Below are 13,123 nucleotides of genomic sequence, written 5' to 3'. Positions count from 1 at the left end.
TCCCGGCCAGCGGCCGCCCCAGCTCAGCCGTCAGTGGCCAGGATGACGACGGCTCCGAAAATGCCGACGTTTTGGCCGATGAGTTTCATCTGATTCCAGAACTCGACCCGGCGCGAGTCGTGCCAGTAGCCGATATTGCCGTCGATGAGGAGGATGGCGAGGGGCAGCAGCACCGCCAGCACCTGCGCCGCCGCCCGCACGTAGTAGCCGGAGAGGAAGGCGAGGGCCAGGAGGCCGTAGAGGATGAAGAGGAGCTGGAGGGCGAGCTCGCCCCCCAGGAGGTGGTTCAGGTAAGCCAGGCGGTCCTCCTTGCTGTGCTGCAGGGAGTAGGCCTGGCGGGGGGACACACACACACACGGGGGTGGGGCTGGAGCGTGGTGGCAACGGTGGCACTGGTGGCACTCGCCCAAGGCTTCTCCCCCCTCGGAGGGAAACCCCCGGCGGATCCAGCCCCCTGCCTGCAGCGGGGTGGGGGGCAAGGACGTGGCTGTCCCCCCACTCAGGATAGTGCCCCCCCTCCACTGTCCCGTGCCCCCCCGCCCCGTACCTGGCAGATGAGGTAGATGCCGAGGAAGACCTGCCCCGTGGACTGCAGCGAGCGGCTGCGCGGCTTCTGGCGGTAGAGCTCGCCCGCGCCGCTGGCCAGGATGAGGAAGCCGCCGATGATGGCGATGGTCCGGGAGTACATCCGCACCTGCGCCGGGGCCACCGTCACCCCCACGGGCTCCCCGAGGCCGGGGGTGGGCTGGGGGGGGGAGTGTCATGGGGCAGGGGGGGGGGTCTCACCTTCAGCCAGTCGCCATAGTGGACGTGGCCACCGACGTGGGCGGCGTAGGTGGCCACGGCGAGCTGCAGGGCGGCCCCCAGGGCGAACCAGCGGCGCTTCACCCCGAAGGACATGAAGCTGGCGCAGAGCACGGCCACCCCCATGTCCACGTACAGGTAGGGGACGGGGATGTCCGGCTTCCTGGGGGGGGGCGGCAGCTCCAGCCCCTGTCCCCAAATCCCTGCGCCCCCCCCCGCAACCACCCCTGGCCACGCTCACCCCCAGCCCCCCCCAAGCTCCCCCACAGAACCCCCCCTCACCCCAGCCCCCCGAGACCCCCCCTCACCCTGACACAGCCCCCCGAGACCCCCCCACCTTCTAATTGCCCCGGCCCCCCCCAACTGCCCCTCTGCCCTCCCCCCGGCCCCACACCCAGCCCAGCCCCCCCAGCTGTCCCACACTTGCCCCAACCCCCCCAGCCCCACACCTGCTCCAGCTTCCCCCAGGAGCCCCCCAACCGCCCCACACATAACCAGCTCCCCCAGCCTCACAGCCCCACACCTACCCCAGGCCCCCACCAGCCTCAGACCCCCCAGGCCTCCCCCAGCCCCACACATACTCCAGCTTCCCCCAGGAGCCCCCCAGCCGCCCCACACATAACCAGCTCCCCCAGTCTCACAGCCCCACACCTGTCCCAACCCCACACCTACCCCAGGCCTTCACAGCCCCACACTTATAGCCCAGGAGCCCCCCTGCCGCCCCACACTTAACCAGCTCCCCCAGCCCCACACCTACCCCAGGCCCCCACCAGCCTCAGACCCCCCAGGTCTCCCCCAGCCCCACACCAGCCTCAGACCCCCCAGGCCTCCCCCAGCCCCACACGAGCCTCAGACCCCCCAGGCCTCCCCCAGCCCCACACCTACCCCAGGCCTCCCCCAGCCCCACACGAGCCTCAGACCCCCCAGGCCTCCTCCAGCCCCACACCAGCCTCAGACCCCCCAGGCCTCCTCCAGCCCCACACCTACCCCAGAACCCCAGGCCTCTCCCAGCACCACACATACTGCAGGCCCCCACCCGCCCCAGGCCCCCCGGGCCTCCCGCAGGCCCACCCCCGCCCCGGGCCTCCCGCACCGCCGGCCGTCGGCGCGCTCAGCGCAGAGCAGCAGCCCGCTGAAGCAGTGCCAGAAGGGGAAGCGGGTCAGCAGGACACCGCCGCCCGCCGTCAGCAGCCGCAGCGCCCGCCGCCGCCAGCCGCGGCCCGCCGCCATCGCCACCAGGCCCGCCCCGCCGGAAGTCCCGCCCCGCGCCGGAAGCTCCGCCCCATAAACCCGCCCCGCAGAAGGCTCCGCCCCGCATGAGCCCCTCCCTCGACTCACGGCTCCGCGTAGGAGGCCCCGCCCCTCCCTCAGGCCCCGCCCCCAGAGCGCCAGACACGGGTGATGGTTAAAAAAATTTCGGGTTTTATTGTTTTTGCTAAACAATACTAAAAAATTTTCCTTTTTTTTTTATTTTTTTTTTAATTTTTAACTCTTCTAAAGGCAGGGCTTGAATTGTTTGATTTTGATCCATTTATTTTAAAAAACAAAACAAAAAAAGGGAGGGGGGAGGATCATGGCAAAAAAAAAAAAAAGGAAAATAAAATCTTTAAAAAAAAAAAAAAGCAAAAAAGGGGCAAAAAAAGAGAAAAAAACCAAAAGGAAAAAGGGGAAAAACCCCAAGGCAGGCCCCGGCAGGGTCCCGGGTGGGGGGTGGGAGCGTGGGGTGGGGGGGTGACAGGGGCAGGGGGTGGTTTTTTGCCACGATCCTGATCGAGAGAACTGCTAGAAGCAGAAAATATTTAAAGAACATTTTAATATATATTCATATATATATTTAAAGATAAGAAAAATAAGACTAATTCAAGCCTTGCCCTGTGCAAACAAAATTAAAACGAGACCGCGCTGGTCACAAGGGTCCCGGTTCGGCCACCGCAGTCAGCTCGTTACTTTTATTTTTGGAGGGGTTCGCGGGGAGGGGGGGCGGGCAGGGGGGAGATCCTCCTGTGGGACAGGCAGAGGGGGGGGGACAGGGTGACAGACCCCCTTTAGAAAAGTAAAGGGGGGGAGGGGGTTGGCAGCAGGGGAGGGGGGAGGAAAAAGGAAAAGAAAGGTCGAAAAAATAAAACTAACAAAGTCTGACTGGCTGGTAGGAAAGAAAACATGGCGGACAAAAGAAAGTCTGTTAGTCAAGTAATGCATGAGCTTTTAAATTATTCTCTTTTCTCGTTTGTTTTAAAGTCTAAGGTTTGGAATCGGTTGAGCTCCCCATTAACGAGCTCGAAAAAAAAGGAAATAAAAGTAGAACCCCCCGCCGCCGCCGCCCTCCCGCCTCCGGTGACTGGGTGGCGGGGCGGTGGGGGAGTCCCCGGCGCCGGGAGGTGGGCCTCAGGACGAGAGGGAGGTCTCCTTCTGTGTCTGCTGTGCTTGTGAACGCTGCATTACCTTTTGGCTTTCCACGTCTCGAAAATGTTTCTCCACCTGCCAGCGAGGAGGGTGGGACGGGACAGAAAGAGGGGTTTAGCGAAAGCAGGGCGGGCAGGGGATCCCCGGGGTGGGCAAGGGCGCCGTGGCAGGCGGGTGAGCCCACCCAAGGAGGGACCATGGGCGTCCTCGGGGATGTGACACCCTCCCGGCGTCCCCGGTGCCGCCAGCCCACCCTGCCCGTACTCACTATTTTGCGTACGTGACTCAGCGCGCTTCCCTCTTTGCCTTTACAGTTTTCCACTTGATAGGGAGGGGCGATAACGACTTCTTCCATCACAACTATGTTCTTCTCCTGCCATTTACAGTCTTTAATGCTGCAGGGAAGGGAAAAAGGATCAGCCGTGCGACTTCCCCGGTGCTCCGGGCTGTGCTCCCGTGTCCCCCAGCCCCTCTGAAAGCCACCACCCGTCCCCAGCACGGTCCCGCTCCCCGCCTCAGACCCGCGTCTCGCCGAGGAGGCGATGCGGGTGCAGAAGCCACCCGGTACCTCCTGGGTACTCAGCCGAAGAGGGGTGCGAGGCCACGGGGACAGGCACGCGGCTGGTGTGTGTCAGGAAGGGGCAGGGAGCAGGCAGGGAACCATCACCTGCCAACGAGGACTGCGTGGCTCCGGCCAGCGCGTCCCAGGACACATCGGCAGCGTTTTGCGGCGAGCCCGAGGGACCAGGCAATCCAACACCCCCCCAGGCTACCCAGGGATACGAGCAACTCCCAGCCAGCGGCGCAGGGGGCTGAGGCAGAGCACAGGAGGCACCAACGAGGGGACTTACGTCTTATGTATAGTCTGGAAGAGCTGCTGCCCCTCCAGAGAGACACCAGCACTAATTGCATACGCCTGGCTCATCTTCTCTTCCTTCTCCGTCCGCGCTTTGTTGGCAAGCTGGAGGGGAGACAAAGAGAGAGGGAGCTCGGCTGAGCATCGCCCGAGCAGTGATGAGAGCTCCAGGGGGACGCAGGTCCCCCCCACAGATACAGCTCTGCCGCTCGCTGTCCGGCTCGCCAATTAAATCAGGGTAACGACCAGCGTGCAATTTCCACCCTCCCACCACACCTTTCTCCGCACGGATTTCAGGCCACGGCTTAATTCCTTTTTCAGACACCGTTGCCGCTGCCTGCGTCCCCCCGGTATTTCAGGGATGCGGGCACCGTCTTTTCACATCCCCCTGTTTGGGCACAGGGAGGAAACGAGCTGCCAGGGGCCAGAAGTGTAAGCATTCACCTTCCCCTCTGCCTTTTCCGAATTAATTGCTGCATTTCAGGTCCAAACCACCTTCTGCTGCCTGCTGTTTACTCAGGGGATGCAGAGGGGAAAGACGAGCCCAGAAGAACCATTAAATTAGGGCTCGTGGGTATAAATGCCTCCGTACAGACCACGCAGGAATATGAGCAACTTTATTCAGGAATAGTTATTCTGTTCCAAAAAAACCAGCAGGATTGGTTATTTGGAAGTCACCCCAGCAGCCCACAACGTCCGTGTGCGGGGAAGCATGATTACGCTGGTGGGGTCCCGGAGAAACCCCAACCCTGGCATCCCCCCATGTTAAATCCCATGGCCACGGCAGGAGAAGGAGCTGCAGCTGCCTGGAGGCAGGGGACGGGCAGGCGGCGCTGGACCAGCCGCCTTTCCCTGGCTGGAGCTGCCGCAGTGGAAGAGCCACATTAGCATTGCCGCCCACACCGGCCCTCCTCTTCCTCCTCCCCGGAACGGCCTCGCGCCTGCAAGCGCTCCCCAAGCCAGACCGGCCTTCTCCATGCTGCGCGAGGATGGCTTCGCCCTTTCTAAAGCCCTCTCTGAGTAGGAAAAGCCCGAGCTCTCACTGAGCAGGGGCACTTTCTGTAGCAAGTAACACTAATAAGGGACAGGTTTCTCCCTTACAGCTAGCCCGTCTCCTGAAACGGCAGCCTTCGGGCAGACACAGCCCCTTGCATCTCCTCTCCGTGCCCAGGTGAGCTGGGCTCCCTGCAGCAGCGTTCGGCTGCTCACCATGTGCTCCTCAGCCTCTTGGTGAGCAAGGGAAGCCTTAACAGGGGGACGGGAGAAGTAGGGATCTTTTCTCACCCCCGGCACAAGCTGGCTCTGAAGCCGCCCGCCCCGGTCCACGTAGGAATTGCTCTCTCCAAGACCACAAGTTTGGCTTCCAAACTGGTTTTCAAGACTGGGCGCAACGTTCCCCAGTAATTTTCCTGCATCCAAGTCACGCAAGTGACCACCAGCCTTCTCTGGGGCCGCACCGACACTTCACCCAAGCAGGGCTGCTCCCTGAGGCCAGCGTAGCTGGTTCTCGACTGTACGTGGATCCCAACCGGCTCCATCGCCTGCACCAAAGCTTTGGGGACAGCCCTGCGAGGAGGCAGGTGACAACAGGCCACGGCGAGGAGCTGGGAAAACCCGAAGAGGTGCAGATGAAGAGCAGCCCCTCACGCGCTGTCACCACGGGCAGCATCCCAACGTTACTTCATCTGACACTCCTAAACCCCAGGATTAACAGCACCCAGCAAAGCCCAACCTCATCCTCCTGCTTCTAGCTGGAGCCCTCACCTACAGCTGACTCCTTGCAACGTTGGTTAGTTTATTAACCGAGCACCAAGACCCAGGGTCCCTTCACCCTTGTCTTTCCCCTGCAGTAGGATGTGCTCCCCCTGTTCATCGCCGCTATCCCTGGACAAGAAATGAATCGGACACGCCAAGCCTCCCAACTTCCAGCCTCCCTGATCCAAGCATTCAAAATAGCCTCCTTGTTCCCAGCGCAGCCCCCCCCATCCCACCACACGGCTTCACGCCCCCCTGCAGCGAGCACCCGAAGGCATCAGGACTACTGAAGACTCGGATACGCACCTTGTGCAACGGCAGCATGAATGAATGAGTCACTTCCCTATTCGCGACCGTATGAATGATGGAAAACGCGGCGTGCGGCAGGAAGAGCCGGCGAGGGCCACCGAGCGCCATGCCGTGGCCCCCCACCGCCAGAATGGCCCCCCGTCCCGCTCAGGGGCCAGCAGCCTGGTGAGAAGAGCCAAGCACAGCCTACCCCAGGCGGCAAGTCAAGGGGATCCCTCCAAAACCGGGCAGCTGACCTCCCCCAGCGCGGTTACGGACAGCTCTGTCACGCAGCCAAGCGCCGTGCCGAGGTCCCCCAGCGGGTTCCAGCCCCACGGGGCAGGCTGGTGTCCCCAGAGGTACCAACGCGGGCCCCAGCCTCTCCAGTGAGATCTTCCTGGCAGCAGGAAGCTCCGAGCTCAGCCATATCTCAACCAAACCGCTGCCAGCTCTCCGTCACACCGGTGTTACCTCCCAATGCCTCACCGGCCCCTCGCCTCCAAGTCTTCTGGTCCCAACATTTTCTCTCCACGGAGGACCAAGCAGGGCTGAGCATCTCCTGGGGCTTCTGCTTGCTCTCTGGGGCCTTCCAGAGCAGCAAGGCCTTGCCCTGGAGCACCACAAGCATTCCCATGTGCCAACAGCTCCTTCCCCCAGTATAACCAGTATCAGCTCGTCTATATTCCAGTCCTGCAGCACCATCAGACCCCAGCTTGCCTGCGCATTCACGGGAGAGGAGACGTGGGTGAGAGCAACATGGAAAAACCCTCCTGCCACTGGAGATGGGGACACGGCCACACCGGCAGCTGCACACGGACTTCCATCCACTGAAGATATGACTTGATTCACTTCCCCCCCTGCTCCCGGCACCAAAATGCACAGCGATTATTTTGATGCTGGAAAGACTGAAGCGAGTATTTGAAGCCACGTGGTGTGTTTTCCCCTCAGCAGGCCCGTCCACCTCCCGGCTGCACTCCCAGCGATGTCACTCGATGCAATTACAACAAACAGTCGCATCTTTACGGCACTTCTGTCATCCGAGACCTCCGTCAACGTGCTAATCCACCGAGAAGGAACCCACGGGGGTTACGGACGCCCAGCTGGTGCTACCCACTTGACACTGACCTGCAGACAGAGCCTGCCTGCCAGGAGAGGAGGCTTCCACGTGGGACAAGGAGGTGACAACGGAAAAGCCCCACAGCCAGACCCCGCACCCGGCTTCCCTGGAGCCTGGCTGTCTCCAGCCGCTTCACACCACCATCAAGGGCTTGGGTTCACCTTCCCTTTTTTCAACACCATTACTGGGAAACAGAAGCGCTCCCCCCTTCCAGAAGGACGGATGAAAAGCAGTTCCTCAAAATTCAACTAACTGCATGCATGCTTCACTGCTCCTGCCATTCAGCTTCACCCCCCATCATTCTGCTTCTGAAGAGGACCAACATCCGCGTGGAGAAGGGGCTGCAGGCAGAGAGGGCACCCACCAAAGCACAAACCTCGTCTAGCATCATCCATGGGAGCACACAAAGAGCTCTAATGCATTCTTAACCCATGATCTTGGAAGAGAGAGCACCCAGGAGGAGCAGCACGGGCTCGGGTAAGCAGAGTACCAGCTTCAGCCACACTCATCTTCTCCAGCAGGTTTTGATTTGAGCATTCGAGTCATTTGCTGTCAGGGGAAGAACCTGTTGCACGTTTACGAAAGGCTCCATCATCCCTTCTCTCCGGTCAGCGAAGCACCACCTCCCTCTACCAAAGGCGCTGGGGCTGCTGCAGAGTCAGAAGGATCGAGACCACTGGACTTTTCCCAAGTGAAAAGGTGCTTTGCAGCCTAAAAACACTCCAGAGGTCCCGACACTGAAATTCTCGGTCAGCGTTTCAGGCAGCAACTTGCACCCATCTTAGCAGCACAGAAATCCACACTTACTCCTGCTGCAGGAGGCTGGCGCACAGCGAAGCAGCCTCCGAAGAGGGCACAGGGCTCAGCGCAGGGCAGAGCTGTTCACCGAGCTCCCAGTGCTTTAATAGGAGAATGCAGCGTCACCCAGGCACTTAAATCTACACGGCAGGACCACACTAGAAGCTCCAGCCAATGCTGGAGCAAACACACCATAAATACAGACCAAAGGGTGCGCAGGTGCCCAGGGGAGCCGAGGGCAGCAACAGGATCAGCTTCCTAAGCAAGCACAGCGCCCAGCCCCTCGTTCAGACTCCTGAGGACTGTCTCTTGGATGAAACGAAGCTGGGAGTTCCCTCTCCCAGGACCTCAGCTCCCTCACTGAGCAATCCTGAGGCAGAGAGGGTCAGCGGGCTGCGGCCTTGCTACAGAAACCCCAGCAGCAGGTCATGGAGACTCAACACACCCAAAATATCATCACCTAACTCCTTAACAGAGCCACGGTAGGTTGTGATTGAGGCGGGTGATTTAAAGTTTAAAAGCTGCCCCATCCCCAACAGGGACCTCCCCACACAAATCCTTCCCTCCCCGGAGCAAATGCCTCCGAGCCCACGAGGGCAGGTTCTTACCTTGCTAACATTGAGTGAAGCTAAAGGAGGAGGCGTTTCCGTGCGGTCATTAATTATTTCCACTTCTGAAACATACTGTAAGTTTACAAGCAGGATATCTGCGTGATTAGGCTTTCCACTGGAAGAGGGGCATTCTGGAGGGGAAAAAACATTAAGGAAAATAGATCCAGACGGAGACATTTACAGGCCTGATGCACAGAGCTGTCCAGGAGCAAACCAGGAGAACATTTGGTTTTCAGCAAGTTCCTCCACCACCCCTGTCCCTACTCTGCCAAGCACGGGGTCGCCTGTGAGACCCCAACAACATCAACCGTCTCTTCTTGGACCTATTTGACGCCGATTCAGTTTTCCTGACTATAGCACGAGCTCTCCAGCCAGTAACTGCTGTACCCAGAACACACACAGCCTGGGATGCTGCGTGGTCTCCTCCAAAAAAGCAATTTAGTCACAACTAGCCAGAGCCGTGCAGAGGTGCTGCTGCCAGGGCCCCAGTTGCGGTGCTGCCTGCTTCCCTGCTCGCCACAAGTACCAGCCAACGAACGCTGGTCTGCACGGGGAAGTGAACCAGAACAACCACCGCGCCTCAAATTTGCACCTTTTATACCATAACTATTTCCTCTTGCAGGCAGCAGCTAAACCAGAGCCTCCCCAGGAGCAGTCCCTAGCGCGGATGGAAGAGGAGCTACTCGGCGGCTCCCTGGGAAAGGCCTCCTTGTCCTCGCACGCCTCCCGGGCAGCACCTCAAACGCAGCAAGGTTTGTTGTGGTCGGTATCGCAGCACGACTGGAAAGTCTAAATGAGACAACGGTGCACCACCCCCAGAAAAAAAACCTTTCCAGAGCTGACATTAATTCCTGCGCAATCTGTTCCCTGGGAGGCTGCGTCGTTAGCCCTCCGCTCTTCCCCAGCTGCTGGAAGGAGCAGAGAGCGTGGCACAGAGAGCCTCTTCCACACCGACGCCGTCTCCTCCTCAGAAGAGATGCTCGCAACAGTCACTTATCCTCTCCTCCGGTCCCCCCTGAGCCCGGCTGTGCAGGTGAAGCCCTCCCTATCAAACGCCTTTCAATAAAGGAGAGAAAACGAGGGATCCCCAGGGAACTCCGGTCTCTTCCTTTGGAGGGATGAGATGGAGCATCCCAGCTTTGGGAGGAAGAGCCAGACTTAGGGCAAAGCCAGAACGGGAGCTCTCAGCCCTCTCCAGAGCAGACCAGCAGCGCGACACACTAAGCCAACCTGTTGGACATTGTTTAAGACTTTTCTGCAGCCTCCACTCAGGCCTGGGGAGCTTCCCTCACCCAAACTGCACAAGCACAAAGAGGAGCTCAGCCTGGGACAGGTCCCCAGTCCCCCTCCAGAACTGCATGACGGCCAGGCACCCCGCAGAGCGTTTCCTATCGTATTTCTCACAGCTGCATCCTCCAGACGCAAACCCCTCTCACAGCTCCTCCATCACTCACTCATTCCCTCCAGAAACCACCCCTGGGGCCTCGAGCACTCTTCCTGCCCCCTTCCAACACCAGAGCCGGGGCTGAGCACCCACCTTCCTCAACCCTCTGCTCTTCTCTAACAGCCCTTGGCTTTCCCCTTACTTGCAGGATAAAAAGAAAAGCTCATCCTTTTTTTTTTTTCCCCATGCATATATATATTTCTCTCTATATTTTAAACCCCCAAGCACTGCCTTCCTGCCTCTCCTCCACACGAGGCCTGGGGCAGCGCCAGTCCCCCCCATCCCCTTCGCTCCCCCAGCCGCAGGGCCCTTCTGGCACACCCACCAGCCCTCCTCACCCCCTGGCCTGCCCCTGCCCTCCTAGAGGGCTCCCCATCCGCAGTCCTGTCCCACAGAGCTCCTCTCACAGGGGTCCCCAAATCTCTCCTAAACCCCACAGCCCCCCCCCCCCCAAAAGACCTTGCCTTGCCTCCCTGGTCTTCCCTTAAATCCCCACAGGCACATTGAGGGCTCCCCCCTCTCCAAACCCCACAGGGGTCCCCTGACCCCCATTACACTAATACTTCCCATGGGATGCCATCCCTCCAGGCCTCCTCCATCCTCCCTAAACCCCAGCAGGCCCTGCCCACCGCATGGGACCTCACCGTGCCTCCAAGGCCTCCCTCTGCACCCCCAAAGAGGTACCCACCCCCCTCCCAGGGCTCCTCCTGCCCTCAAGATCCCCCCCAAGAGCACCCCTCCCTCCCAGGACTCCCCATCCTCCCTGAACCCCACAGGGTGCTCCTGCCCCCCCACGCCAGGGCCTCACCATGCCTTCAAGGCCTCCCCTAAAAACCCCACAGCTGCATGGGAGACCCCCATCCCCAGGCCTCTATGGAGCTACTCACCCCCCTCAACCCTCTACAGGACTCCCCCCTGGAACCCTCCTATATGGCACCCACCCCCAATAATCCCACTATAGGGCTTCCCAGCTCCCCAGTAACCCCACTACAGGGCTCCTCACTCCCCCCAAACCCTTCCTATAGGGCACCTCACTATAGGGAACACACTGCCCCCCAACAAACCCACTATAGGGCTCCACACACTCCCATTAATCCCACTACAGGGCTCCTCACTCCCCCAAAAACCACCCTACAGGATGCCCCACTCCCCCACAAAACCTCTCTATAGGACATTCCCTCATTAACCCCACTACCGGGCTCCTCACTCACCCCAAAAACCTCCCTATAGGGTGCCCCACTCTCCCTCCAATAACCCCAGTATGCGGCTCCCCACCCCACCAACCACCCCACTATAGGGCTCCTCACTTCCCCAAAAACCTCTCTATAGGGTGTCCCACTCTCCACCAGTAACCCCAACATAGGGCTCCTGCCCCCCATTAACCTCACTGCAGGGCTCCCCACCCCTCCAAAACCCTCCCTATAGGGTGCCCCACTCCCCCCAAACTCCATTACAGGGCTTCTCACCGCCCCCCAAACCCCCCCCATAAGGTGCCTCACTCACACACCAATAACCCCAATACATGGCTCCCCACTGCCCCCCAAAACCCCCCCATAAGGTGCCTCACTCGCACACCAATAACCCCAATACATGGCTCCCCACTGCCCCCCAAAACCCCCCCATAAGGTGCCTCACTCGCACACCAATAACCCCAATACGCGGCTTCCCACTGCCCCCCAAAACCCCCCCATAAGGTGCCTCACTCGCACACCAATAACCCCAATACATGGCTCCCCACTGCCCCCCAAAACCCCCCCATAAGGTGCCTCACTCGCACACCAATAACCCCAATACGCGACTCCCCACTGCCCCCCAAAACCCCCCCATAAGGTGCCTCACTCGCACACCAATAACCCCAATACGCGGCTTCCCACTGCCCCCCAAACCCCCCCATAAGGTGCCTCACTGGCACACCAATAACCCCAATACGCGGCTCCCCACTGCCCCCCAACCCCCCCCCATAAGGTGCCTCACTCGCACACCAATAACCCCAATACGTGGCTCCCCACTGCCCCCCACAACCCCCCTATAAGGTGCTTCACTCCCCCCCAGTAACCCCATACAGGGCTCCTCACTCCCCCGAACCTCCCTATCAGACTCCCCGCTCCCCCCAAGAACCCCCCCACGGGGCTCCGCAGCGAGACCCCCCCCTCAGAGTCCCCCCCATCCCCACGCCACCCCCCTGAGGCCTCTCCTTACTCCCTTCCCTACCAAGGCCTCCCCCCTCCCCTCAGAGACACCCCCCTCCCCTCTCAGAGAGGCCCCCCTCCCCTCTCAGAGACACCCCCCTCCCCTCTCAGAGAGGCCCCCCTGCCCTCAGAGACACCCCCCTCCCCTCTCAGAGACACCCCCCCTCCCTTCAGAGACACCCCCCCTCCCTTCAGAGACACCCCCCCTCCCTTCAGAGACACCCCCCTCCCCTCAGAGACACCCCTCTCCCCTCAGAGACACCCCCCTCCCCTCAGAGACACCCCCCCTCCCCTCAGAGACACCCCCCTCCCCTCTCAGAGACACCCCTCTCCTCTCAGAGACACCCCCCTCCCCTCAGAGACACCCCCCTCCCCTCAGAGACACCCCCCCCGCGCTTCCCGGCGGGCGGGCGGCGGAGGCCCAAGCGGGCCGTGCCCGGGCCGCAGCGGGCCCGCTGAAGCGTTGCCGAAGGGATACTGAGCGCCAGCATCTTGCTGGGGTAGTCGAAGGCGACGACCTCGCCCTGCAGGCGCTGCTCCTGGCAGGTGCGGCACGACACCTGGCTGCCCACGCTGAAGTACTCGCCCGGCGCCGCCATCTTCTCTCAGCCCGCAGCGGCCGCCGCGGCTCGCCTCGGCCAGGCGCGGCGGGGGCGGGGCCACCGCGCGACGTCACCGCGCGCGCGACGAGGGGCGGGGTGACCTTGGCCCGGGGGTGGGAGGAGAGTGGCCGCGCCGGGTCTCTGGCTCCGCCCCGCCCCGCGGGTTGGCCCTCGCGCCGCCCCGTAGCCGGCCGGTGCCGCGGGGGCTGCTGGGGAGTGTAGGCGGAAGAGGCCGGGTGAGAGCGGGAGGGCAGCG

The 13,123-nt window shown here is 61.1% G+C and overlaps 2 protein-coding genes across 3 annotated transcripts; both read right to left on the bottom strand.

Annotated features, from left to right (window-relative positions):
• Positions 1–2,034, bottom strand: TMEM101 (transmembrane protein 101). Its single transcript, XM_059830578.1, has 4 exons — positions 1,898–2,034; positions 787–967; positions 548–694; positions 1–332 (listed from the first exon to the last, which is right to left on the bottom strand). The coding sequence occupies exons 1-4, from the start codon at positions 2,032–2,034 to the stop codon at positions 24–26; spliced, it is 774 nt and encodes a 257-aa protein (XP_059686561.1). The 3' UTR covers positions 1–23.
• Positions 2,035–2,909: 875 nt separating this feature from the next.
• Positions 2,910–12,864, bottom strand: LSM12 (LSM12 homolog). Of its 2 annotated transcripts, XM_059830570.1 has the most exons (5): positions 12,744–12,864; positions 8,630–8,763; positions 4,059–4,168; positions 3,476–3,602; positions 2,910–3,282 (listed from the first exon to the last, which is right to left on the bottom strand). In XM_059830570.1, the coding sequence occupies exons 1-5, from the start codon at positions 12,862–12,864 to the stop codon at positions 3,190–3,192; spliced, it is 585 nt and encodes a 194-aa protein (XP_059686553.1). In that variant the 3' UTR covers positions 2,910–3,189. The 2 variants fall into 2 exon arrangements, with proteins under 2 accessions (XP_059686553.1, XP_059686554.1); XM_059830571.1 differs by lacking the exon at positions 8,630–8,763 and having other exon boundaries at positions 12,784–12,864.
• Between the last annotated feature and the right edge of the window lie 259 nt (positions 12,865–13,123).

Source organism: Gavia stellata, chromosome 28, assembly GCF_030936135.1.
Source record: "Gavia stellata isolate bGavSte3 chromosome 28, bGavSte3.hap2, whole genome shotgun sequence".
Lineage (NCBI taxonomy): Eukaryota > Metazoa > Chordata > Aves > Gaviiformes > Gaviidae > Gavia > Gavia stellata.
The sequence above is the reverse complement of the archived record's forward strand: the minus strand, read 5'-3'. Positions and strand labels throughout refer to the sequence as shown.